The sequence below is a fragment of the Tetranychus urticae genome, chromosome 3, assembly GCF_039701765.1.
Source record: "Tetranychus urticae isolate SD_2017Ah chromosome 3, NJAU_TeUrti_SD_1.0, whole genome shotgun sequence".
Lineage (NCBI taxonomy): Eukaryota > Metazoa > Arthropoda > Arachnida > Trombidiformes > Tetranychidae > Tetranychus > Tetranychus urticae.
In genome coordinates, this window is record NC_142960.1 from 253,675 (window position 1) to 274,979 (window position 21,305).

A 21,305-nucleotide genomic window follows, 5' to 3' on the forward strand; every position below is an offset into this window, starting at 1 on the left:
TATCTAAATGATGGGATCCTATTGAAATCATCGTGAAAATGATTTGCATTAGATTACACGTTCTTACAGGCTGAATAAACTTGGATCGATTCCATTACTTTCTCGAATAATTAAATCTTCCATATTAATTCAGCAAATATAAATTTCTCGTCAAAACTGTATAGATTCGCAATGATTCTCACAACTTGAGCATTATCTTGAAAAACTACTTTGATTAGAAATCAAATGAGAATTGTTTTGTCGTTTGAAAAATCATGAGCATTATAAATTGTTTTACAAGCAAAAATATCTGTTATTTTGGAAGATGAATTTGAAATAATTTTCATAACAAATTAAGGTTGCCCTGTCTGTGAATTGATGATTTTCCCCTTTCACTTTGAAGATGATTATCTTCTGTACTTGTAACCAATCACGCGATTATTGATGAGTTTTTTGAGTCAGAGAGATTCTTGTGTAAGTTTTGAATTTTTTTCCTCTAATCGTTTGCATCGTGTACATCGACGATTCTTTCGGTGATAACAATTCCTGTTAGTTCAAAGAAAGTAAGAGATTTAGTGTGATGGGACGATTTAATAATGAAGCGATTACAACAACTATATTCAATGAACTTACTTGTGGTAAACTACACTGCATTGAGGACATGAGGCAATATTTGATGCAAAAGGAAATAAAAGGTCGTCCTTGTCATGACAAAGTTCACAGTAAAAACCTTTACCTCTGCAGCTCTGAAATTAGAAATCAAAATTTCAATCGATGAACAAAAACTTGAACTGCAAGTGCAACAATTACCTCACAATCTTTAGTTATATGACAAAGCAAAGAGGAATGTACGTCAATAAGATCTTTCTGCAATTTAACTGTGTTACAAAGCTCGTCGATAGTGTAACAATTTATTAAAGATTCTTCTATTAGATGTTGACTAATAGTCAGCTTTGGTTTGAAAGGCTGTCGACATAATCGTGCATATTGCGCCATAGATATGAGTTCTTTACGCATTCGCTGAAAATAATAAATAAATTGTATTAGAAAAGTTTTGAGGTACAAAAGGACACATTCTAAAGATTTTTCCTTTCATTTGTAAAATACCTTAATGATTGGCAACTCCTCTACAAACCCATAAAGCATTGAGTTAAGCTGTAGAATATCGAACAAAATTGGTTTTGATCGAATATAATTTATAGTAAGAAGTGACTTTTTTGAAACAGGACGAGGAAGAAAATCCCAATTATGAATTATGCGAGCTGGTATCACAGCAGTATCCCCAGAATGACATTTTTGACAGTAATATTTACCATCATAATCACAGAGATTACAGGAATTGAAGGAGATTGGTCCATCACAATCGTTACACTTGAATTGCTGTTTAACCATACCGATCTCTGGGCATATTTTTAAAATAACTGCTTCGTAACTTTTATTGCATCCAGAAAATCTCTCTTCTTTATCAAAGTCTAATCTAGGACACGGACGGAGACCAGGCTTTATGAGATGATAAGTGAAGTTTAAAATTAGTTGAATAACATTTGAAAGGTCATATTTCATCCAAATTCAACAGGATTATGTAACAAGTGCTTTGAGTTAACTATAGATATGGTATATCTAAGATATACATAACGATCAATCGACGTAATAAAACATTTATTTACCTTTTCTAAGCAATCTTGATGAATGTGGAGGTTACAAGAGTAACATACTAACATGTCTTTGCCTGAATTTGATGAACGAAAGAGAGATGTTAACGGTAATCCACGAGATTTTTTCTCACAGCTATCACAAACAACTGATTTAGGCGAATCTGTCTCAATGAATCTGATAAGAGTATGACCAAGGTGACTGGTCTTTTCAGCTTCTTCATTCATATCATTCAACTGTATCCTAAGTGCACAAACTTTAGCAACCAATTGCTCTCTAATTATCTGATCAGTCTCTGGCATGCGAATAAGTTTTATATAACGCTGGATTGCAAGCTCTTTATCATGACGTCGTGCAGGTATCTAGAAATAAGCAACAGAAATGCAAAATTAAATACTGAATCATTATTGAGTTAAAATTGACAGAAATATCCACAAACGGATTTAGCATATAAAAAGTAAACAAAACTAACCTCATCTTCAACATTGAATCCTGGTTCATCATCATCGAGGAAGTAATCATCAATGATTACGTGTTCGTCATCCTCTTCACATGGAGGTTGTTTATTATCTTCAGGTAGAAACATATTAATAACAAAAGCGATCTAGGCCAAACTTAATGTAATTACTGAGACCTCAGTTTTAGAGTTGAAGAGGTGTATATTTAGAAGTAACAGTCATGTGAAAAAATATTATTAGAGACTCCTATTGTAAATAAGATAAACCAAAAAGACAAATTGTAGAAAATCATCAATTTTGTTGAAATCATCATCATCGATTACAAGAAAAGTAGTAAAATTGTAAAACTTAAATAGACGAGATAAACATATTTTACAAATGTACACTTTAATGTCAAAATTATTTTGAGTATTTTGTATACAAAATATCCTAAGTGAAGACTTTTGTGAGAAACTATCGAAACAGAATATTATTTAGAGACAACCCCGCATCACTCCTTAAATTATTGTTAGCTTCGCCTTTACAACGTGCTTTCTCTTGAGCTTAAATACTTCTCCAATTTTAACTTAATTTAACAGTGTCATTCAATTTAAGTAATTTACCAACATGGCTTTACCTGTACCTCGTGCCCCCGGCTTCACTTCAATGTTAAAGGAAGGTGCCGGACAATTATCTGGAGTAGAAGAGGCCGTAATTCGAAGCATTGAAGCTTGTAATGAATTTTCACGTACTTTGAAAACCTCTTATGGTCCGAGAGGACTCAATAAAATGGTAATCAATCATTTAGAGAAACTTTATGTCACCAATGATGCAGCTACTATTGTTCAACAATTGGATGTTCAACATCCGGCTGCCAAAATTCTTGTTATGGCTTCACAAATGATTGAAAAAGAGGTAAGGTGTTGCCGATATCTTTCATCTTTACAACCTAGCTCTAACTTATTTAAATCCTTTATCATTTTCTGATATAAATTTTTACTCAGGTTGGTGATTCCACTAATTATGTCATCATGTTAGCAGGAGCCTTGTTGGAAAAGGCTGAAGAACTTATTCGTATGGGACTTAAGCCTATCGAGATTGTTGAAGGTTATGAAATGGCTCGTGATGCTGTCATCAACGAGATACTCCCTAATCTCGTCGTTGATACTGTAAAAGATTTTCATAATCTGGAAGAGGTCAAAAGAGGAATTAGAACTTCAATTGCCAGTAAACAGTTTGGCTATGAAGATTTCTTAGCGGATTTGATTGGTAGAGCATGTATTCTCGTCATGCCTAAGTCAGAAAATGCTTCATTTAATGTTGACAATGTTCGAGTTTGTAAAATATTAGGCTCTGGGGTGACTAAATCTGAATTGGTTCAAGGAATGATTTTCAAAAAAAGTGTTGAAGGCTCTGTTACGTCAGCAACCGATGCTAAAGTTGTTGTTTATACATGCCCTGTCGATGTACCGACCACTGAAACAAAAGGAACAGTCCTCATTCAAACAGCACAAGAATTGACCAATTTTAGTCGAGGAGAAGAAGTTCTATTTGAAAAACAAATTCAGGATATCGCTGAGTCTGGTGCTAAGGTTATTGTTTCAGGGGGTAAATTTGGTGATATGGCACTGCATTATTGTAATAAATACGGACTGATGGCCGTTCGTCTTCAATCTAAATTTGATGTAAGACGTTTGTGTAAGACTGTTGGTGCTGTTGCTTTGCCAAAACTTCAGGCTCCCAAAAAAGAGGAGCTTGGCTTTTGTGACAATGTTTATATAGATGAAATCGGTGGTACTTCTGTAGTTGTTTTCAAACAAAGTTCGGCAGAATCCAAAATTTCAACAATTGTTGTGAGAGGATCATCTGATAATGTTATGGATGATATCGAAAGAGCCATTGATGATGGAGTCAATACATTCAAAGCCCTTACCAAAGATGGAAGATTAGTAGCAGGAGCTGGAGCTTCTGATATCGAAATGGTTGTCAAGATTGCCTCTTTAGCAGAAACTCTTCCCGGTTTAGAGCAATATGCTGTTGGTAAATTTGCTGAAGCTCTACAAAGTATCCCTGTTGCTATCGCTGAAAATGCGGGCATTGATCAAGAAGTCGTCACTAAACTATTCGCGGCACATCAAGCTGGAGATACTTCGGCAGGAATCGACATAAATTCAGATCTTCCTACCACTTTAGATGCCGTGAAATCTAAAATATTTGATCTCTACTTAGCTAAGTATTGGGCAATTAAATATGCTGTCAATGCTGCTAATACAGTCTTACAGGTTGACCATATTATTTGGGCTAAGCCTGCTGGAGGACCCAAACCAAGGCAAGGTGGTGGTGACTGGGATCAAGATTGAGTACCTCGATCAAGTTTTTATATTCTGATTATTTGTATTCTCAGTCTACTAATCGATTCCGAATGAATCCATATGCGTTAATAACATAACTCAATAAATATGTGGACTAACACATTTATAATTTAACTTGGTGTTAATAATTTTATTTTATTACACTTTATTTCTACAGTTATCAACATTTTTAACTCTCATTTCGTTGAGTTAAGAATGAAATTGTAACGATTTCATCCTCTACCGATGGGTAGCAATTGGTTACGGGTAGTTTAGTATTTGGAAACCATGTTTTATAACATGGAGAACAAACTAAAGATTGAAAATAGCGTAAAGGGTCACCAGAGCTGTAATACCGAGAACTGCATAACCTGAAGTGTAGAGTTCTTTAAGGCCAAATCCAAATCCCATATCCCAAAAGAGATGACGTATGCCATTGGCGAAATGGAACCCAAAGCCAGATGCAACTAATATTTTAGATGTGATAATTAATATAGATGGGATTGAAGTCGACAATGATTCCAGCTGATGAGCAAATGGAGTTGAAGCAAACAGCTGACTAATACCCATAGCGTAAATTCCCACAGATAATGCAACACCACTAACCCGGTGAGATATTGATAGGACCGAGGTTAATTGAGGTTGATATATTGTATAAGGTGAAATAGGACGATTTAGCCGAGAATTCTTCGTAAAAAAATCTTGTTCAGGTTGTGATGGCGACGATGAGCTTGAAGCCATGGCTATTCTGGGAAGAACTGCATTAGCCCGGCCAAGTAGTTGATTGCTAATAGTTGCTCGAGCACAAATCAAACGTGGAAATAACATGATTTAAAAACAGTTGTATTTTACTCAGAAGATAAATAAGCTAAATGTTCCAAATTAGTTAAATCACAAACAAAATCCGGTTACCTTCAAACAAAATTAAATGACAAACAGAAAAGGGACTTTATACTAATTGTGGTTTTGTAGCATATTCATGAATAGCAATGTTCATAAAACCAAGTAATCTCTGGTTACTCATATTACTCTTTATTTTTAATTTTTCTGATGTAGAAATAAATTCGTGTTTTTTATTTCAAATCGTTTAAGTCTAAGCAAAATAATTCAACTGAAGGGCTTAAACAAGCTATTTTAATTAAGATTTAACATCAAAATAATGGAAGGATAAGTTAGGATAGTTGATAAAATCAGTTAGCAGTGGCTAAAATTGTCATTATTTTATCAAATGATGGGTCACTCAATTGCCCTTTCGATCGCAGTGAGTCCAGAGTTATACAATATTTGGGTGATTCTCGGTATTCTTTAATTGGTCCACCCAAATAATCAGGCAATTCTGATTTTGGAATATAATCAGTTATATCTTTACTTGAACAAAATTTGATTCGGTTCTTAACTGCTGCTGGATACCAAGTGAATGCTAGAGTTTTAAGTGCTCGAAGAACCCAATTCAAGTTGATTATGACAATGTACTTCTGTCCTGATGGAAAGTAATTTTTTAAACTGTAGTTGATGAAACTCAGCATTTCTGGGTCACCCTGAGCCAATGAAGCATTTGAACAGTCAAAGACAAGGACCCAACCTCCAGTTGATGGAAACCGTTCTGAACCCAATTCATCGGCTTTATACATGTGATAGACGACAAACTTTTTAACCAAATCAATCAATTCTGGAATTTTATAGAAATGAGAAACTCTTATATGGAGAACTGAATTATTCTGAACATCTTGTCCCGAAATGAATAATCCTCCTGATTCGTAAAGTTCTTTTGGAAATGACTGTTCATTCAAATGGTCCAAACCCAAATTGTGTCTCCACTCCAAAGTATTGATAATGAATTTGATGGACTCATTTGGATCACCTCGACGACGCTTCATATAACGACAAAGTAAATTGTCATCAGACATTAATTGTGTCAACAAACCTTTATCAATTTCATTTGAATCTTTTGTGATGGATAATAAATCATTTCGAACAGTCTTCATTGCTTCAATTGAATATTGACAAATATTTTCAAGTAATGAAACATTGTTAGTGATTTGAGGAGCCATTTTATTGTCAACGATCCAATTGCGCACACAAAACGTACACAATCACAGAATTAATTCTCGAACAAAAAAGGAAAGGAATTTGATTTAACGAGTTTGGGATGAAGATTAAGGCTAGAATATGAATTTATTTGCAGAAATCATTTGAAACACTTTCTGATTAACGACACGAATTGATATCAACGAACATCTGATTGTCTTTATTTTATTATCTGATCTTGACCAATGTATTTACATTGATGAGTAGTCGTGAGGAATAATCATTTGAACTGACAAACTTAATTCTAATGATGATCAACATGAAATGATGTACAATTCAATTGAAAAAGTCTTGATCAACAGGAACTTGATTTCTGCCAGTTTTTTGCTCTTCTATTCAATTCAATCAATCATCAATTAGTAATTAACTGCAATTTTCGATCAACTTATTGTTCTTTGCTTCATCTTTTATTGGTAATTGAAAAAAGTGCGAGAAAAAAGTTTGTCAGAATTTTTTGCGAATTCTGTTTCTTCCATTCTTCCTTTCACTATTTATTTCCAGGATAATACTTAAAGGCTTTGGTGACTTGGATTTCCAGCTAATTTAGTTTTTTACAAACTCAACACAATCACAGTTTACTTATTTTCATTGACACATTAATACTTCCGTCCGTTTCTAAAGGCAAGAAACGTTTATTGAGTTCTTTAAGGTCTGATTGTGAACTGAATCAAGTTGTCTTTATGTTGAGTATTGTCTATTGATTAAAAGGAAACGAATATAAAATTTTGATTAATTTCCAATGATTTTCCCTAAAATACAGATTTAAACCTCAAGTTAAACATTATTGTCTTTCATGAAAAACCTCTGATGGCAACTGATGACATTTAATTGTTTATGCATTCAGAATCAATATAAATTTTGAGAGAAACAAACATGAACATTGAAAGTGATTATCTTGTTGACCATCTAGAAACTGAAATCAGGTGAACTGGACTAAGAAGGAAGAAATGGGTTTTGTTAGGAGGAGCCAATAACTGTTACGTTGTAACATTCAGGATCACGCCATCAACCATTCATCATGAAAATACAAGTTGAGTGAGCAAATGGGGAAAGAAAAGGTCACTTTTGATTCTTTACTCCTTCTTTCGGAATGATCATGCACCAGATGATAAACATTTTGATGCTGATTATTGAATTCACTTTCATTTTCATTGCCTTTCCATAAACATACCGTACTAGTGATCAAATTACATTGGATTATATAATAATCCAATTGATATTTGATGATTTGTCTTCACTTACAACAACAGAGTACGAAAGTGTATTTATACTGTAAAAATCTTTCATTTTTTTCCATTTTCTGCCATTTTTTAGATTATCTTATTCACGTTAATCAACTTATTTTGCTTAATCAATTCCTGTTTTAATCTGTGATCTTAATCGTGTTATTTCCTTTTTCCTGGTCTAATTAACCTCATGTTCAAATGTAAATTAAACTGCAAACGTCAAATCCAATTTTATTTTTGTACTTAAAGTAGTCAACATTAAATATAATCTTGTGCCAGTGTTAATGTGATTCAGTGAAATGTCAATAAATCCAGGCAGTCTAGATAAACTGGACATGAAGACCATTGATTGGTCCACCAAACCCGGAGTCCCATTTACCTTCTCCTTTGAACTCATCAATAACATTGATGAATACATTGAATCATTGGGCTCTAATTACAATTTATGGATTGCAATGTCTCTTCTTTACATCATCACTATTTTTTACATTCAACATGAAATGAAATCTCGTAAACCATTAAGTTTACGCATTCCTCTGATTATCTGGAATCTTGGATTGACTCTATTCTCAGCTGCTACAGTAACAAGATTGGCTCCAGATTTGATATCAACTCTCACATCCAAAGGCTTTTACGCTTCATTTTGTGATGCTTCTTCATTTCATTCCGATCCACGTATTAAGGTATGGATTTGGCTGTTTAGCCTTTCAAAATTAGTTGAATTTGGTGATACAATATTCGTTGTCCTCCGCAAACAACCGCTTATCTTCCTTCACTGGTTCCACCATGCAATCACTTTATTGTACACCACGTTTGCAATTGGGTTTTACCTTCCTGCCTATGCTCGTTGGTTTATGACCATCAATGCAGCAATTCACACTCTAATGTATGGCTATTATGCAGCTCGCGCAGCTCGATTCAAGTTCCCCAAGTTCGTCAACATGTCCATCACTAGTTTACAAATAATTCAAATGGTTGCTGGTTTATTAATCAATGGCTATACTCTTCATAATCAAAGATCCTCTTCTCGTCAATGCGATGGACATCAAAATGCATCTATTTTTGGTCTGGCCATTTATACATCGTTTTTAATTCTTTTTTGTCAATTTTTTATCGCTTCTTACCTTAAGCCTCGAGAATGCAGGGAATCAAAAATGCTCAACAATAATAATGATTACCAAACTAGTAAGCGATTAACAAAAGCAGATGACTTGAAAAAATCAAATTAATTGAATAAATTTCATAATTATGTGTCAATTTTCATATTTTTTTGTTAAAATCTTTTCTATTCTTTATTGAAACTCCTTTTCCTCGTTGATATTCAATTGAAAAGGAAGAATTTATAATAAATTTATAATAATGGGAATCGTATTTGATAGTTTAAAACCAGCATTTATGGAATTTAATCAAATTGCGAGATTACCATGACCATTAGAGATGATCATTACCATGAGCATTAAATTGTCATCAACTTACAATTGTTTGGTCAATTATCATTAAAGTTGAAGAATAATCGTAGATTTATGACAATTTAGTGCTCACCTCTAAATTTTCAACCCGGGTATTTTTTGCCATTCATTAGTTAATAAAATGCTGGATTTACCTGCATTCACCAATTTCATTGCAATCAGCAAACATTTCCCCGAATGTTGCCTCCAAATTAACTTAATCATTGAATTATTAGCACAATTTCGGTATAAATGTCACCCATCAATGATGGTGAATCACGTTCTCACACAGGTTTTTCAAGATTATGTGTGAGTATCAACAGGAATGGTCATTGTAGTGCTCCAAGCTATGATGAGATTAATATTTGATTTGTTTAATTTTATATAAATTGTAACCGTGTTTCATTCAACCGTTTACTTGTTAATAAGGCAATCAAGGTCTGAGACGTCATTTAAAATAACAGACTAACATGTTAATATACAGAAAATACGTCAATGTAATTATCGTCTCATGTACAGACGAGTTCTAAATTTTATACTTTTAGTAGCATATTCATAGTATCTTATCCATTAATGTTAAAATTCATTTTAAAACAAAGGATTTCATGACACATTGATAATCCAAGTTGAGATTCTTGAATTACATTTATTGCAATACTTATCATTCCAATTAAATTGAAAGTGTTTTCTGCGCATCAAATGATAATTGTAATTACCGATAAAACCCTTGAATGACTTGTGCTAATAATCTTGATGTGAATTGAAATAAAGATGAGCTTCATGCAACTAACTGTTCAATTCTGCTCTTTACTCAACCCAGTATCATTTAATGTATTGAAAATAAACGATTTAATATAATGCCAATCCAGTTATTTGAGTCAGAAAATCATGCATCAAATTATGCTTTAGCTCGTCCCTCGCCTCCAAAATTACTGATTGATTCAATTGTTAAGTATCTACAATCGGGTTTACCGTCAAACAAAAATGGCTCTTGGACTCAGGCAGTCGATGTCGGTGCTGGTTCAGGTCAGACAACATTCTTAATCAAGGATTACTTCGATCAAATTCTTGGAGTTGATATAAGTGCAGCTCAAATAGGTGAAGCCAATAAACGAAATACTTATCCAAACATATCATTCAAGGTAAATATTGTCTTTACTTGATTAACCAAGTATCAACCAATTATTAATTAAAGTAAATTGCTATTTACTCTGCAGGTCTCTCGAGCTGAGTCAATCCCTTTAAGCGATGAATCCGTTTCCCTTGTAACTGCATCTCAATGTCTCCATTGGTTCGACTTGAAAGCATTTTACAACGAAGTTGATCGCCTTTTGGTTCCTGGCGGTGTGTTTGCCGCTTTTGGTTACTTCGTTTATCCAATCATTTCAATGGATAATTGTTCAGTTGACAATAAATTAGCTCAAGTAATCAAAAAGGCTTACACTGATTTAGAGGAGATGGGATACTGGGAACAACCAGCAATGAAGTTTCTCCATTCAAATTATGTTGATTTGAAATTACCTTTCGACGATTGTGTAAGAATAACTGGAATCAAATGTCCAGTTACTTATTCAGGTCAGAAGTGCCTTGATTATATCAAATCGTGGTCAGCTTATAATTCACTAGTCAAGAGTAATCCAGAAAAGGCCAAATTATTCATTGACGAAGCAGTTGGTCGAATGAAAAATATTCTCAATTGCGAAGATATTTATTCAATTCAAATTAATCTTACCTTTGAATTTTTTCTTCTCATGTCAAGAAAATGATTTATTTTAATTCCTCAAAGTTACTTCAAATAAATGTCTATCGATATTCAATTGTGTCTAACAATCTCATTACCACAAGTGACAATGTCCCATGTAAAATAACTGACTAATTTTATTATTTTGATTTAATAAAGCAGAATAACTTGTTTCAAGATTCAAAATCAATACAGTGACTAGTTTACTAATCATATAATAATGACTTTGGCCATTTATTTTCATTCAATACAATGTAATTAAATTACTGACAATATTATTAATTTATCCATTTTTTGACGTTTTGTTGTGTTTATTAGCATTTGTTTTCAATGAAGTCTGTTTTTGAGCAATAATTTGAAATTACAATAACTTATCAGAACTACATGGTTGATTAACATACACATTATGAGGATGATTTGATTAACGATTTATCCTTCTGACTTTTCAGACGCAACAGATTTCTCCTTCTGATTCTGGGCCCATTCAGGTTTTTCCTGGTTCAGATAATTTAATCAATTTATAATATTAGCCTTGAATTTCAATGTATTACAATAATAGCATTCATTAATATTTACCTCTGCCTTTTCCTTATCACCTAATGTGTATTTGTTAACCTGTTTCAGACCAGAGCGATAGTCCATTTGAGAAACTCGAGCGGTAAACATTCGAATCTTTTCCATTCTAAATTTAAATGATTAAAGATTATTAAAAGTATTCATTTGGGTAACTACAAACAATCAAAAACTTACTGTTGAGCAGTTTTGGACACTTTTTTCAATGGAGGTTTTATGCTGAAATGACAAACAAATTGGATTAAGTTTGGGTCAAAATGTTCATTTAGACTCATTAATGTTCAATTATATGATTAATGATTTTCTTTTGAATACTTACAAACGTCCGCGAACGTCATTAACCTTTGCTGCAAGTTCACGAACCTGAGGACAGAAATAATCCGTTACTGATCGAAACTTTGGACGAATAGAATCGAGTATCAATTATTCTTACCTCGAAATCTTTCTTATTAACTTCGTATTCCAAATCCCATTTTTGACTCTCGAGCCTCTTAATTCGTTCATAATACTCTTTAACGATGGCATGAAGTTGAGCTATGAATGTATAAGAAAAGGCAATATTCACAATTATATGTTGACATGATCTCAATAATGAAGATTAATGAAAATTAGTTTGAAGGAGTTGCTAATAGTTGTACAATGAGTGAAGTAATTGACAAATGTAAAGCAAAAGATAAACATTCAAGTCTCAACTGTCAACCATGAAACTTGGATGAAACCAAATTTCTGATTCATTTGTTTTTCTCTTGGTTCGTGTCAACACTAATCATCATCTTGATCAGCACGAAATGCACAGATCTACTGAGACATTAAACTAACCCTTTTTGGCTCATTTGACGAACTCAATTTTCAATATGAAAAGCTTATGTATTAAGCAAAGAAAAGCAAAAAACTATTTACTTTGCTTAATACAACAGTTCTTGTGACTTTCAGCAACTTGGCATTCATCATGAAAGGTTTTTTTTGACGAAAAATCAAAAGTAAAATCTTGATCTTGTTACAATTTAAGCCAAAAAATACAAAAGATTATTTACAAAAATATCCCTTCGAAAACAACGGTTATCTGGAAGGAAACATGAATAGCTTGAGATATCCTTGGAACTATTTTAACCCTGAGGATAACCCTTCATGATTAAACAGTGAACACTTTGTGTGTGCTGACGTTGCTTCCCTTTCATAGTGAATAATCATGATAATAATATAATCATCAACACCTACACAGAACCTTATTATCATGATTATATTGAAGTCTCTTGAATGTTCAAAGAGGCAACAAAGATGATTATAATCACGTAGATAAGATTAAACTGAGTAGAGCTCATTGAACATTCAATTTTTAGATATTCAGATCACTTTAGAATCTATTTTCATTTTTTTTTGCGCTTCTCCTCAAACCTCTCATCCAGTGTAATTAAGTTAATTGACTAAGCATATTAAATAACTATGATAAGACATCTAATAATCAACACATTATGATGAAGCAGATGATGATGATTGCATTTTAATTAATTGTTTCAATGAGAATGGAAAGAAATTAATCTTGGAAAGTTGACTGATTTCGTTCATCGATCAGTGATATCGATCTACAGAATCTTTGCCAATAATCTTCAACTGATTCTTTAAAATCACTTTGACATTATCGATCTGAACAAATCTTTGGCTTAAAACATTCAATATCCAATTTAAGTTGATGTATTTTCTGGTAATAATCCAGACAATGGATTGTTGCTACTTGTTTCAGATTCATTACAAGTTAATTTTATGCCCTAAATCATGATTAACAATAGACAAGAGGTGATATTGAAACAATTTGTTCAGTCTGATTCTTAGTGCACTTCATTTTATTACTTCATTTTGTTTCACTGATTCAATATTAATCATTTCAAGTGTTGATGTTGGTTTCATTGGAAAAGTTGAACGTTAATCCTTTCATGGATTATCGATACTTAATTGAATCTAATTCCTGTCTCACCATATTAATACAAACAGTTTAAGCGTAATAAATACTTGCATTATCGGCTTACCTTCATTAATTCCATCTAATCCTTTAGGTTCACCGGTTCGTTGTCGGATAATCTTACGTCGCTCTTCAGCTCGTCTTTCTTGTTCTCGTTTCAACTCTTCAGCAGCTTTTTTTCTCAATAAATTCTGAGGCCGAACAATCAATAGAAATTTTATTCAATAGCAATAGCGTTAAGAATAAAAGGGAAAATTGGCATTTAATCATCTGTAAAGCAGTCACTAATCAGTTAGCTTTCATTATTCAGTTTGATTAACTGTTCTACATTTGATCTTCAAGACTAACTCGTAACATTTTTTGATTCAAGTATTTCTATATTTACCCTTTATTTATGCTTTACTTGGCATTTGATGAGACAAAATTGCGTCAAAAATTGATAAATGTTGACAATATTTATCATAAGATTAAAATGCTTGTCAAAATAAACATAATTCAAGTGAAACTTACCCTGAGCTTCTTCTTGCGAGCGGGTGTCATGAAACCACGCTTCTTTTTGGCAGCAGCAGCTTGTTCAAGTCGAGCTCGAACCTCAGCTCGTCGTTTAGCTTTATCATCCTTAAGATGAAAAAAAACAATGTCAAGTATTAGTGCACTCAAAAGCATACTTATAATGAATTGTGTATAAATCTGATTAAATGTTCTGTTCACTTTTTACTGTAAAATTGATCAAAACAATATTCAAGAGGATTCAATAGTTGGGATTATCATCTAATCACCTAATCATCTTATCATTGAATTAATGATATAATCAAATCCACTTCTATCAATCATTAATCATCTATTCAATCTGTTGATTGAAGAGGATTAAACAAAACAAAACCCATTCCTGTAAAACCCTTTTTAAATGATATTAACAGCACTGATTAAATCTCTCGACATAATCAATCAATACAAATAAACTTGAGCTATCAATCGATCGATAAATGATCTTTGATTAAATCTGAATCATTTCATCAAAATTAAAATCAAATAATAACTGGAAGGATTGAAAAGAGTGTAATTAACGGTCAGTAACTTACCATGTTCAACTATTAATTTTAAATCCTCTGATTAACCAAAAACGATGAGCTGAATATTGAAAAGTATGAGATGAAAGAAAACAAAATAAAATAATTTTTTAATGAAATTGAAGCAACAGTTAAGATGGGGATGAAAATGCAGATGAGAAAAATAGAGTGAGAAGGAAGATGAGGGAGTTAATAAAGAACCGTTAATGTTTAAAATTAGGCTTAAGGGCGGTGTAAATCGGGAATAGGAACCACAGGCAAGATTGTGAGCAGTCAAAAATAAGGCAAGGAAATGACTGAAAGGCAGTTTAAGTCGAGGGTGGATGAGCTTGAGATGAGAATCTTGAAGAATCTATTTTTGAGATTCTTTTATTTTCATTTGATTTCTGAGTTAATCTGTAAACATGAAAGTTAAACGTTAGATTAACTTGGTTAAGTCATTTGATTTAAAATTTAAATGTTTTTTAGGTAAATCGTTGAAATGAATAAATTCTGTGGATGATGAATAGAGAAATATGAATGAATAAACAAAACTCTGATATTCCGTGAGCGAGTAATGAACAATCTTGATTCAAAATCTTCTGGAAATGAGACAATTTTCGGGTAATTTGATAAGAAATGATGCATTTTGCCAGTAGATATTCAACATTATTTTCACCCAGATTTTGGTTTAGATAAAGAAAGCTGGTAAAAAACTGGTTTAAATATTTTTTTGCCTTTTTAAATGCTTTACTTAATTTATTTTAATACGATATTAAATTACTTTTATTCAAATGATCATTACATTGCACTGCAATTATCCATGTTTGCTGTCACTCTTTAAACATTCAGTTTTCATGATAATAGACTTGGTGAACATTTGAATTGAAAATAAGAATTCTTTATCAATTAATAAACATTCTCAACATTTGAATTAGACTGATGACTGACTATAACTTTATTTTGAATAACCAACAAATGGTTTGATTGATAAATTGTCAAGTCAAGGAAGAAATGATTGATAAATTATTAAAATATCTAGTAACATATTTTTATAATTATAGTTGATCTTTACCTTGAGTCCAGGTTCAAAGATTATGATTGGAAATGATTCAACAGAGCAACAGATAACTAGATAATGTGAATATTTTATTATATAAAATTGAACAATATTTTACAGTTTTTGGAAGGAAAGTTTGCTTTTAAACAAACGATAACATGCTTCATGTTATTAATTATTGTACTTTTTTCATCTTTTTACCGGTCAATCGATTTTTGGCAATCTTCATGATATTTGAAATTGGCCATTCCACAACTGCGGGTAAAACTAGTGTTGCCAAAAGCAGGATGGTACCGATGCCAGTTAATGATATATACTGCGAAAATGATTAATTTCAAGTTAATAAACAATTTTATAATTGATGGCAAAATAAACGTAATAAATTACTTACCAATGGATATTGGCCTTTAGAAAAATGAGTTCTGAATGTTCCGAAGAAGATGAAATAAGCCAATGGATGGAATAAGAAAAATTGATAAGAGACATTCGATAAAACTTCCCAAATGTGCCAATCGGCAATTTTCGTTAAAATGGGGAAGTCATTGGAATAAGATGAATAGAAAATCCATCCAAGACAAAGAGCCCAAATAGTTCGATGTAATGCTCCATAAGCAGCAATACCGATTGTTGCATAAGTGTCAACATCATGGTAAAAGAAAGGAACCTTAAGGACAAACAGCATGGCCCCAATGACTAGAGTGTGGATTGCGATTTTCGTGACCTAAACAATTGCAAACAGTTAGTTTATTTTCCCTTTATTCAATCATTTTGAGAATACTGACCTTAGATAATTTGAGTTGATGGCCACTCATGGTGAAATAGCCAAAAAGCAGTCCAAGTATATAAGGATCAGCTCTGAACCATGGCTTAGTGTAAATGTGAGAGAAATAAAGGGTTTCACGAGCTCTGTTACCAAAAAGTACAGTCGGTGGATAATTATAAAAGTATGTCATTACTCCTTTGGCAGCAATTGACAAAGCGAGGAAAATCAAGTTAAGTGTTATGGCCAATCGAGGTTTACTGTTGATGAACAAAATAAAGTTGACGTTAGTAGATGAGAAGAGATGTTATTGTGAATAAACTTACATGGCTCCCAGAATGATGAAGAATACAAGACTAAAGATGAAAAGTTGCATATCTAATCCAAGATACCATGAATGGAAAGCACACTGAAAAGATACATTTTAGTTAATTTTATATTCTGGAAATTCATTGACGCAAGTTGAAATTTTATGCTTACATTTGGCTCTTCAGGGTTCCAAGGTAATACATTTGTTAGCATGAGTATATTTGGAAGCCATTGGTTCCTACATGGACTCAGGAATTTATCTACATATTCCCGCCAAAGAGGACCAGCAATGAAATTTTCTGACCAAATATGCATCATCATAAGAAAAACAAGCGATGGAATAATCCTGTTGATGAAAAATGAAGGAGTATTAACGAATGATTACTTTGATAGGTAAATATATAAATTACCTCATGTATCGATAACCCAAAACGAAAGCAACATTTGTTAAATAACTTGATAGTCTAGCGCGCTGCTCAAAAAGCTCTCTGAATCGAGGGAAAACAACCTTTACCGAAATGAATGCACTGCAAATAAGAAACGAAAAATAGTTTTTAAAATCAACAATCAATAACTTTAGTATGAAATTAACTGAAAACAAACTTACCTAGTGAAGAGAAAAAAATCAACAGCGAGGAAACCAGCGTTGACTACTGCTTGAAATGGACCGGCAAGCATGTAATAGAGGCCAGTAATTGAGTCTACAAATTGAAAAATTGAGCAAACAATTCGTTATCATAGAGGTTTAAGTTATGAATTAAATGAATACTTACTAAGAGAAACAAATCTAATTGTGAGAGGACCATGACCATGTAGTACGAGCAACATGCAAATAGCTTTCAGAACGTTGATAAACCTTGACTTTTCTGGTGTTGCGTTTTCGACCAAAATGGATCTTAAATTTCGTGGAGCTGAAAATGATGTAATCATTTCCACCCAAAAAGGTTTAGCAACTTCTTCGTCATTTCCAACAACTCTGTCGAGGATTGTACCAGCAATCAGAAGAGTAATCAATGCGCCAAAAGTGAATCTAATCAATAAAGTTAAAGAAAAATCAACATGAGAAGCTTGAAAGAAAGTTTGAATAAACGAAATATCTTCAATTAAATAGCAATTATTAAATTGGCCGATTAATTAATGACCCCAAAGTTTTAAGATGTGTGAGAAATCTGTATTCAGATAACCCTTCGATCTCAAAAGTTCATTTCAATTGTTTCTTTGGGTTCCTTTGAAAGTATGTAAAGAGCTGCCCTCTGACGTAATTGAATAAAACTAGATTACAAAGAAATATTTGTTCTTATTTGTTTCAACTAATTACAATAGAGGGCAGCTCCAGTAAGAATTGTTCATTTTTTTCATTTTTTTCAGCCACATTTAAAACTCTGTTCAACCAACGATTTCATTAAAAAGTTTCTTCTCTCAATTTTTTGCGTTTAAAATTGATAAAATGAAGTGCGACTGGAATATTTGAGATAAAATGCTTAATTAATGGTTAATAAACTAATCCCTTTATACTGATGAATGCTCTGAAACACAAAATCTTTCTCAAACAAATCAGCAAATGGATTACACTTGCAATTGCTTGAAAATTTCCCATCGAATTAAAACTTGATTGGTTGATCATCAAGATCAGGAATTAAGATAATCAATGAGTCTGGATTAATTTAATTCTCTTTCAAAATAGGTGAATTCATCCAAGTTTCCAATTTTTTCATCATTCATTTCTATTTTCAAAATATTCTAATTCTTGTACCGAATGTCTTCCACCAAATAAGGTTAAGCTAACAGAATACTCAACCCTGTAAAAAAGTGAAACAAGAATAAGGTTGAACTGATAACGTTACCTGATGAGTGAAGGAGTTGATGCTAATTGCCATTCCTCGGGTCCATCACAACCGGTAACTTTTAATCCGACCAAGTCATCTGTAATTAAAATCATTTAAAGTGTCATTGAAAAAAAAGTGATTTCTTCATTAGAAATAAAGTCATTAAAATTGATTACAATTAATAAACGAAATTTTCTAGAATCAAAGTTGCCTTGATTAATATTTTGATAGACCTTGAGTAGTAACAAAAATAGTAATTCATTTTGCTTGATTTTGAGAAAAACATTCCGATTGGAAAGTCCTTCATTGTCAGGTTATTTAATCCAGAAAATATTTGCCCTGTTTTGCACTAACATCAGTTGAATAACAGCACTTGGCAATCAATTGATTGTTTTGTCGTGATCATTCAAAACACAATCAAGTGACAAAATTGAATAATTTCAAATCTTTGTTAATTAAAGAAATTAATTTTACAACCAATGCTGTAACCAACATTTTAATAGTTGTATAACAGGGGAAAGTCATGACTTAACTTACCTTCAAATTTGGCTTTCATCAAATTACTCAAGTCATCCTTTGAACAAGCAGTTAATGAACAGAACCCAAGTCTACTGATTTTTTCAGCTTTGAAACCTCGAAGATGGTTCTAGATACAAAAATAATCATGATTAAGTTAGTAATCGCTTTTGAAATGTAAAACATATGGTTAAATGAAAGTGAATTAACCTCTCAAACCTAAATATTTTTAATAATCAACATTGATTAACTTTTCTTGAACAATTATGATCTACAATCAGATAAATAATGAGGTCAAGATCATAAAACTGAAAGTGATTTAACATTTCCCTTTCATTGCAACTGATTAAATAACATGATCGTCTTACTAATTTAGCAATCAACGTGATTATTAGTAAATAATACTTAAGGCATTGATACAAAGGAAGATACAATCTTAATGATAAATTTCATTTGATATATATTTTTCAACACCAAAGGTCATTATAACCCTGAAATTTGATGAACTAAAAATGATTAACCTTGATTTGTGAATTCATTAAGATAGTTAAATTTGGTAAAATAATAAAAATAAATTTCCGGGCGACTCCAAACCTTGACATCGATTCTGATCAGGAAATGTAACATTAACTGTAACAACTGAAACTCATTGGAAAGTGAAACTATCTTGTAACCTTTTCCAAATCTTCAATTTCATCTTTAAAATATTTCCAAATCACAAGATTCAGATTAAAATCACTGAAATCAATTTAACTGGAAAAAAATGTTATTACCTGTTGAGACAAACTAGAATTGTCTTGTTTGAGGGAAAGAATGACCGTACAGTATCGACCAGTAAAAATTGGTTGGTTTCCATCGGCATCAGCCCATGGATCATTTTCAGTTCCAACTTTAAGGTTGACACATTCATCAAAATCACCCATAAATTCAGTGTTTCCTTTCATGACTCCATAGATGATTTTACCTTGAGCATCTTCGACTGAACCATTCAACAAGATAAAAGATGAAGAGGTTAGAGTGGAATCAATAATCTAAATGAAAAAACTTACGTTCATGAGCCCAAGTGCGATCTTCAAATCGAGCTTCTTGATTTTTGGTAAAAAACTGTTTACATTGTTTACCAATGGGCAGCTTATCAATTTCATCGGCAAAAGATGATTTGGTTAATGAACTTGTATCGGGAAACAAAAAGGACTGAATCGATTTGGCCTTTGATACCAATAACTCTCTTTCCCGTCCCGAAATGTAATTGTGTCCATGTTTGTTATAAGATGACTGTGAAGCAGACTTGATGAGCACTGGAAGCAAAGAAGCGATCAAGATGAATCCTAAGAGTGACCACTTCATCGCTGTTTATTATTGCAAAGGGTAACAATCAAGAAAAGTTTGAAGCACGAGAATAATCTGCTGAAAGGTGAATTGAATATTGACTGATAGGAAAAGTTTCACCGAGACACACAAAAGTTACAGTGAATTGATGATTAAAATGATGAGAATAGTTATTTGGATAAAAGTGACACAAGGAGTAATTAAGTAAGGGAGCAATGGGAGGAGAAGCCCTCTATTAGCTTACATTTTATCCTCTTTACTTGCTTATGGCAAGGAAATGATCAGGTTTTACCGAATCTCAGAGACAACAAATTATTAACTTTCATTATTAATTCTCACTCACGCAATTAACAGCTGCTCATGGTTCCTTACAAATTTTGGGTTAATTCATCTCGTCCTGCCTCTTGAATATTTTCATGAATCAAGGAAGAGTATTAATATGAGAAGGAAGCAAATTATTGAAGCTAATAAGGCTTTCGATACTTCAACTTGACCTGATTTTCATGAAATAACGCCTAAGGTAAAAGTGAAGGCAAGGTAATTTGAATAACTTTACTGGTGACTTTGCTCTTATTTATCTTAATATTTCATTTGTTCCTAAATAACTGATATATTACATAATTTTAAAGATTAGCAAGGATTAAAGTAATCTTTGATTAACAGCTCAACAAATCAACTCATTTTTCTTCTATTTTAATGTCTACATCAGTTACAATGTTACGAGTTGCACAAAAAACGTTACGTGCAAAACTTTTTCACTTTTTTGTATCAAAATTTAATTTGAAATCAGCTTGAAATAATTTTTATCATTTGTTTAAGGCAAATAATACTGTGATAAATTTAAGTTAAAAATATCTCAACTTAAAATGCTTAAATATTTTGCTGAAAATTATATCATATTTAATAATGAAAATAAAGATCGCGAAAATTGTAAAAAGATAACAAAAAACGGTAAACTATTGACGAGTTTGATGAAAAAGTTGAGTTTTGACATTGAAAATGA

General features: G+C 32.3%; 7 protein-coding genes and 1 pseudogene across 9 annotated transcripts; 3 read left to right on the forward strand and 5 right to left on the reverse strand.

The window, feature by feature from the left end:
* Nucleotides 1–232: 232 nt before the first annotated feature.
* On the reverse strand, nucleotides 233–2,304 carry LOC107369070 (differentially expressed in FDCP 8 homolog). The gene is made up of 6 exons (XM_015936982.3): nucleotides 2,105–2,304; nucleotides 1,647–1,994; nucleotides 1,087–1,479; nucleotides 790–999; nucleotides 613–725; nucleotides 233–525 (listed from the first exon to the last, which is right to left on the reverse strand). The coding sequence occupies exons 1-6, from the start codon at nucleotides 2,216–2,218 to the stop codon at nucleotides 438–440; spliced, it is 1,266 nt and encodes a 421-aa protein (XP_015792468.1). The 5' UTR covers nucleotides 2,219–2,304; the 3' UTR covers nucleotides 233–437.
* A 299-nt stretch (nucleotides 2,305–2,603) lies between these two features.
* On the forward strand, nucleotides 2,604–4,555 carry CCT8 (chaperonin containing TCP1 subunit 8). Its single transcript, XM_015936981.3, has 2 exons — nucleotides 2,604–2,984; nucleotides 3,074–4,555. Exons 1-2 carry the CDS (start codon nucleotides 2,697–2,699, stop codon nucleotides 4,427–4,429), a joined length of 1,644 nt encoding a protein of 547 aa, XP_015792467.1. The 5' UTR covers nucleotides 2,604–2,696; the 3' UTR covers nucleotides 4,430–4,555.
* Nucleotides 4,544–5,429, reverse strand: LOC107369074 (succinate dehydrogenase cytochrome b560 subunit, mitochondrial). Its single transcript, XM_015936985.3, has one exon. The coding sequence runs from the start codon at nucleotides 5,246–5,248 to the stop codon at nucleotides 4,733–4,735; it is 516 nt and encodes a 171-aa protein (XP_015792471.1). The 5' UTR covers nucleotides 5,249–5,429; the 3' UTR covers nucleotides 4,544–4,732.
* A 99-nt stretch (nucleotides 5,430–5,528) lies between these two features.
* On the reverse strand, nucleotides 5,529–6,753 carry LOC107369025 (motile sperm domain-containing protein 2-like). Its single transcript, XM_015936946.3, has one exon. The coding sequence runs from the start codon at nucleotides 6,469–6,471 to the stop codon at nucleotides 5,611–5,613; it is 861 nt and encodes a 286-aa protein (XP_015792432.1). The 5' UTR covers nucleotides 6,472–6,753; the 3' UTR covers nucleotides 5,529–5,610.
* A 903-nt stretch (nucleotides 6,754–7,656) lies between these two features.
* Nucleotides 7,657–8,991, forward strand: LOC107369075 (very long chain fatty acid elongase 6 pseudogene; annotated as a pseudogene). The gene has a single exon (XR_001570251.3). The product of XR_001570251.3 is annotated as a very long chain fatty acid elongase 6 pseudogene (transcript).
* Nucleotides 8,992–9,988: 997 nt separating this feature from the next.
* On the forward strand, nucleotides 9,989–10,999 carry LOC107369076 (putative methyltransferase DDB_G0268948). Its single transcript, XM_015936987.3, has 2 exons — nucleotides 9,989–10,324; nucleotides 10,400–10,999. Exons 1-2 carry the CDS (start codon nucleotides 10,040–10,042, stop codon nucleotides 10,946–10,948), a joined length of 834 nt encoding a protein of 277 aa, XP_015792473.1. The 5' UTR covers nucleotides 9,989–10,039; the 3' UTR covers nucleotides 10,949–10,999.
* A 199-nt stretch (nucleotides 11,000–11,198) lies between these two features.
* Nucleotides 11,199–14,669, reverse strand: LOC107369077 (troponin I-like protein). Its single transcript, XM_015936988.3, has 8 exons — nucleotides 14,536–14,669; nucleotides 13,964–14,071; nucleotides 13,521–13,644; nucleotides 11,930–12,030; nucleotides 11,816–11,859; nucleotides 11,674–11,715; nucleotides 11,500–11,605; nucleotides 11,199–11,418 (listed from the first exon to the last, which is right to left on the reverse strand). The coding sequence occupies exons 1-8, from the start codon at nucleotides 14,536–14,538 to the stop codon at nucleotides 11,353–11,355; spliced, it is 594 nt and encodes a 197-aa protein (XP_015792474.1). The 5' UTR covers nucleotides 14,539–14,669; the 3' UTR covers nucleotides 11,199–11,352.
* Nucleotides 14,670–15,630: 961 nt separating this feature from the next.
* Nucleotides 15,631–20,837, reverse strand: LOC107369188 (O-acyltransferase like protein). 2 transcript variants are annotated; one of them, XM_015937119.3, is made up of 13 exons: nucleotides 20,547–20,837; nucleotides 20,023–20,403; nucleotides 19,747–19,952; nucleotides 18,995–19,103; nucleotides 18,476–18,554; nucleotides 17,405–17,661; nucleotides 17,239–17,332; nucleotides 17,042–17,158; nucleotides 16,803–16,977; nucleotides 16,649–16,731; nucleotides 16,345–16,582; nucleotides 15,954–16,283; nucleotides 15,631–15,878 (listed from the first exon to the last, which is right to left on the reverse strand). In XM_015937119.3, exons 2-13 carry the CDS (start codon nucleotides 20,318–20,320, stop codon nucleotides 15,738–15,740), a joined length of 2,127 nt encoding a protein of 708 aa, XP_015792605.1. In that variant the 5' UTR covers nucleotides 20,321–20,403; nucleotides 20,547–20,837; the 3' UTR covers nucleotides 15,631–15,737. The 2 variants fall into 2 exon arrangements, with proteins under 2 accessions (XP_015792605.1, XP_015792604.1); XM_015937118.3 differs by having other exon boundaries at nucleotides 20,023–20,837.
* Nucleotides 20,838–21,305: the final 468 nt, after the last annotated feature.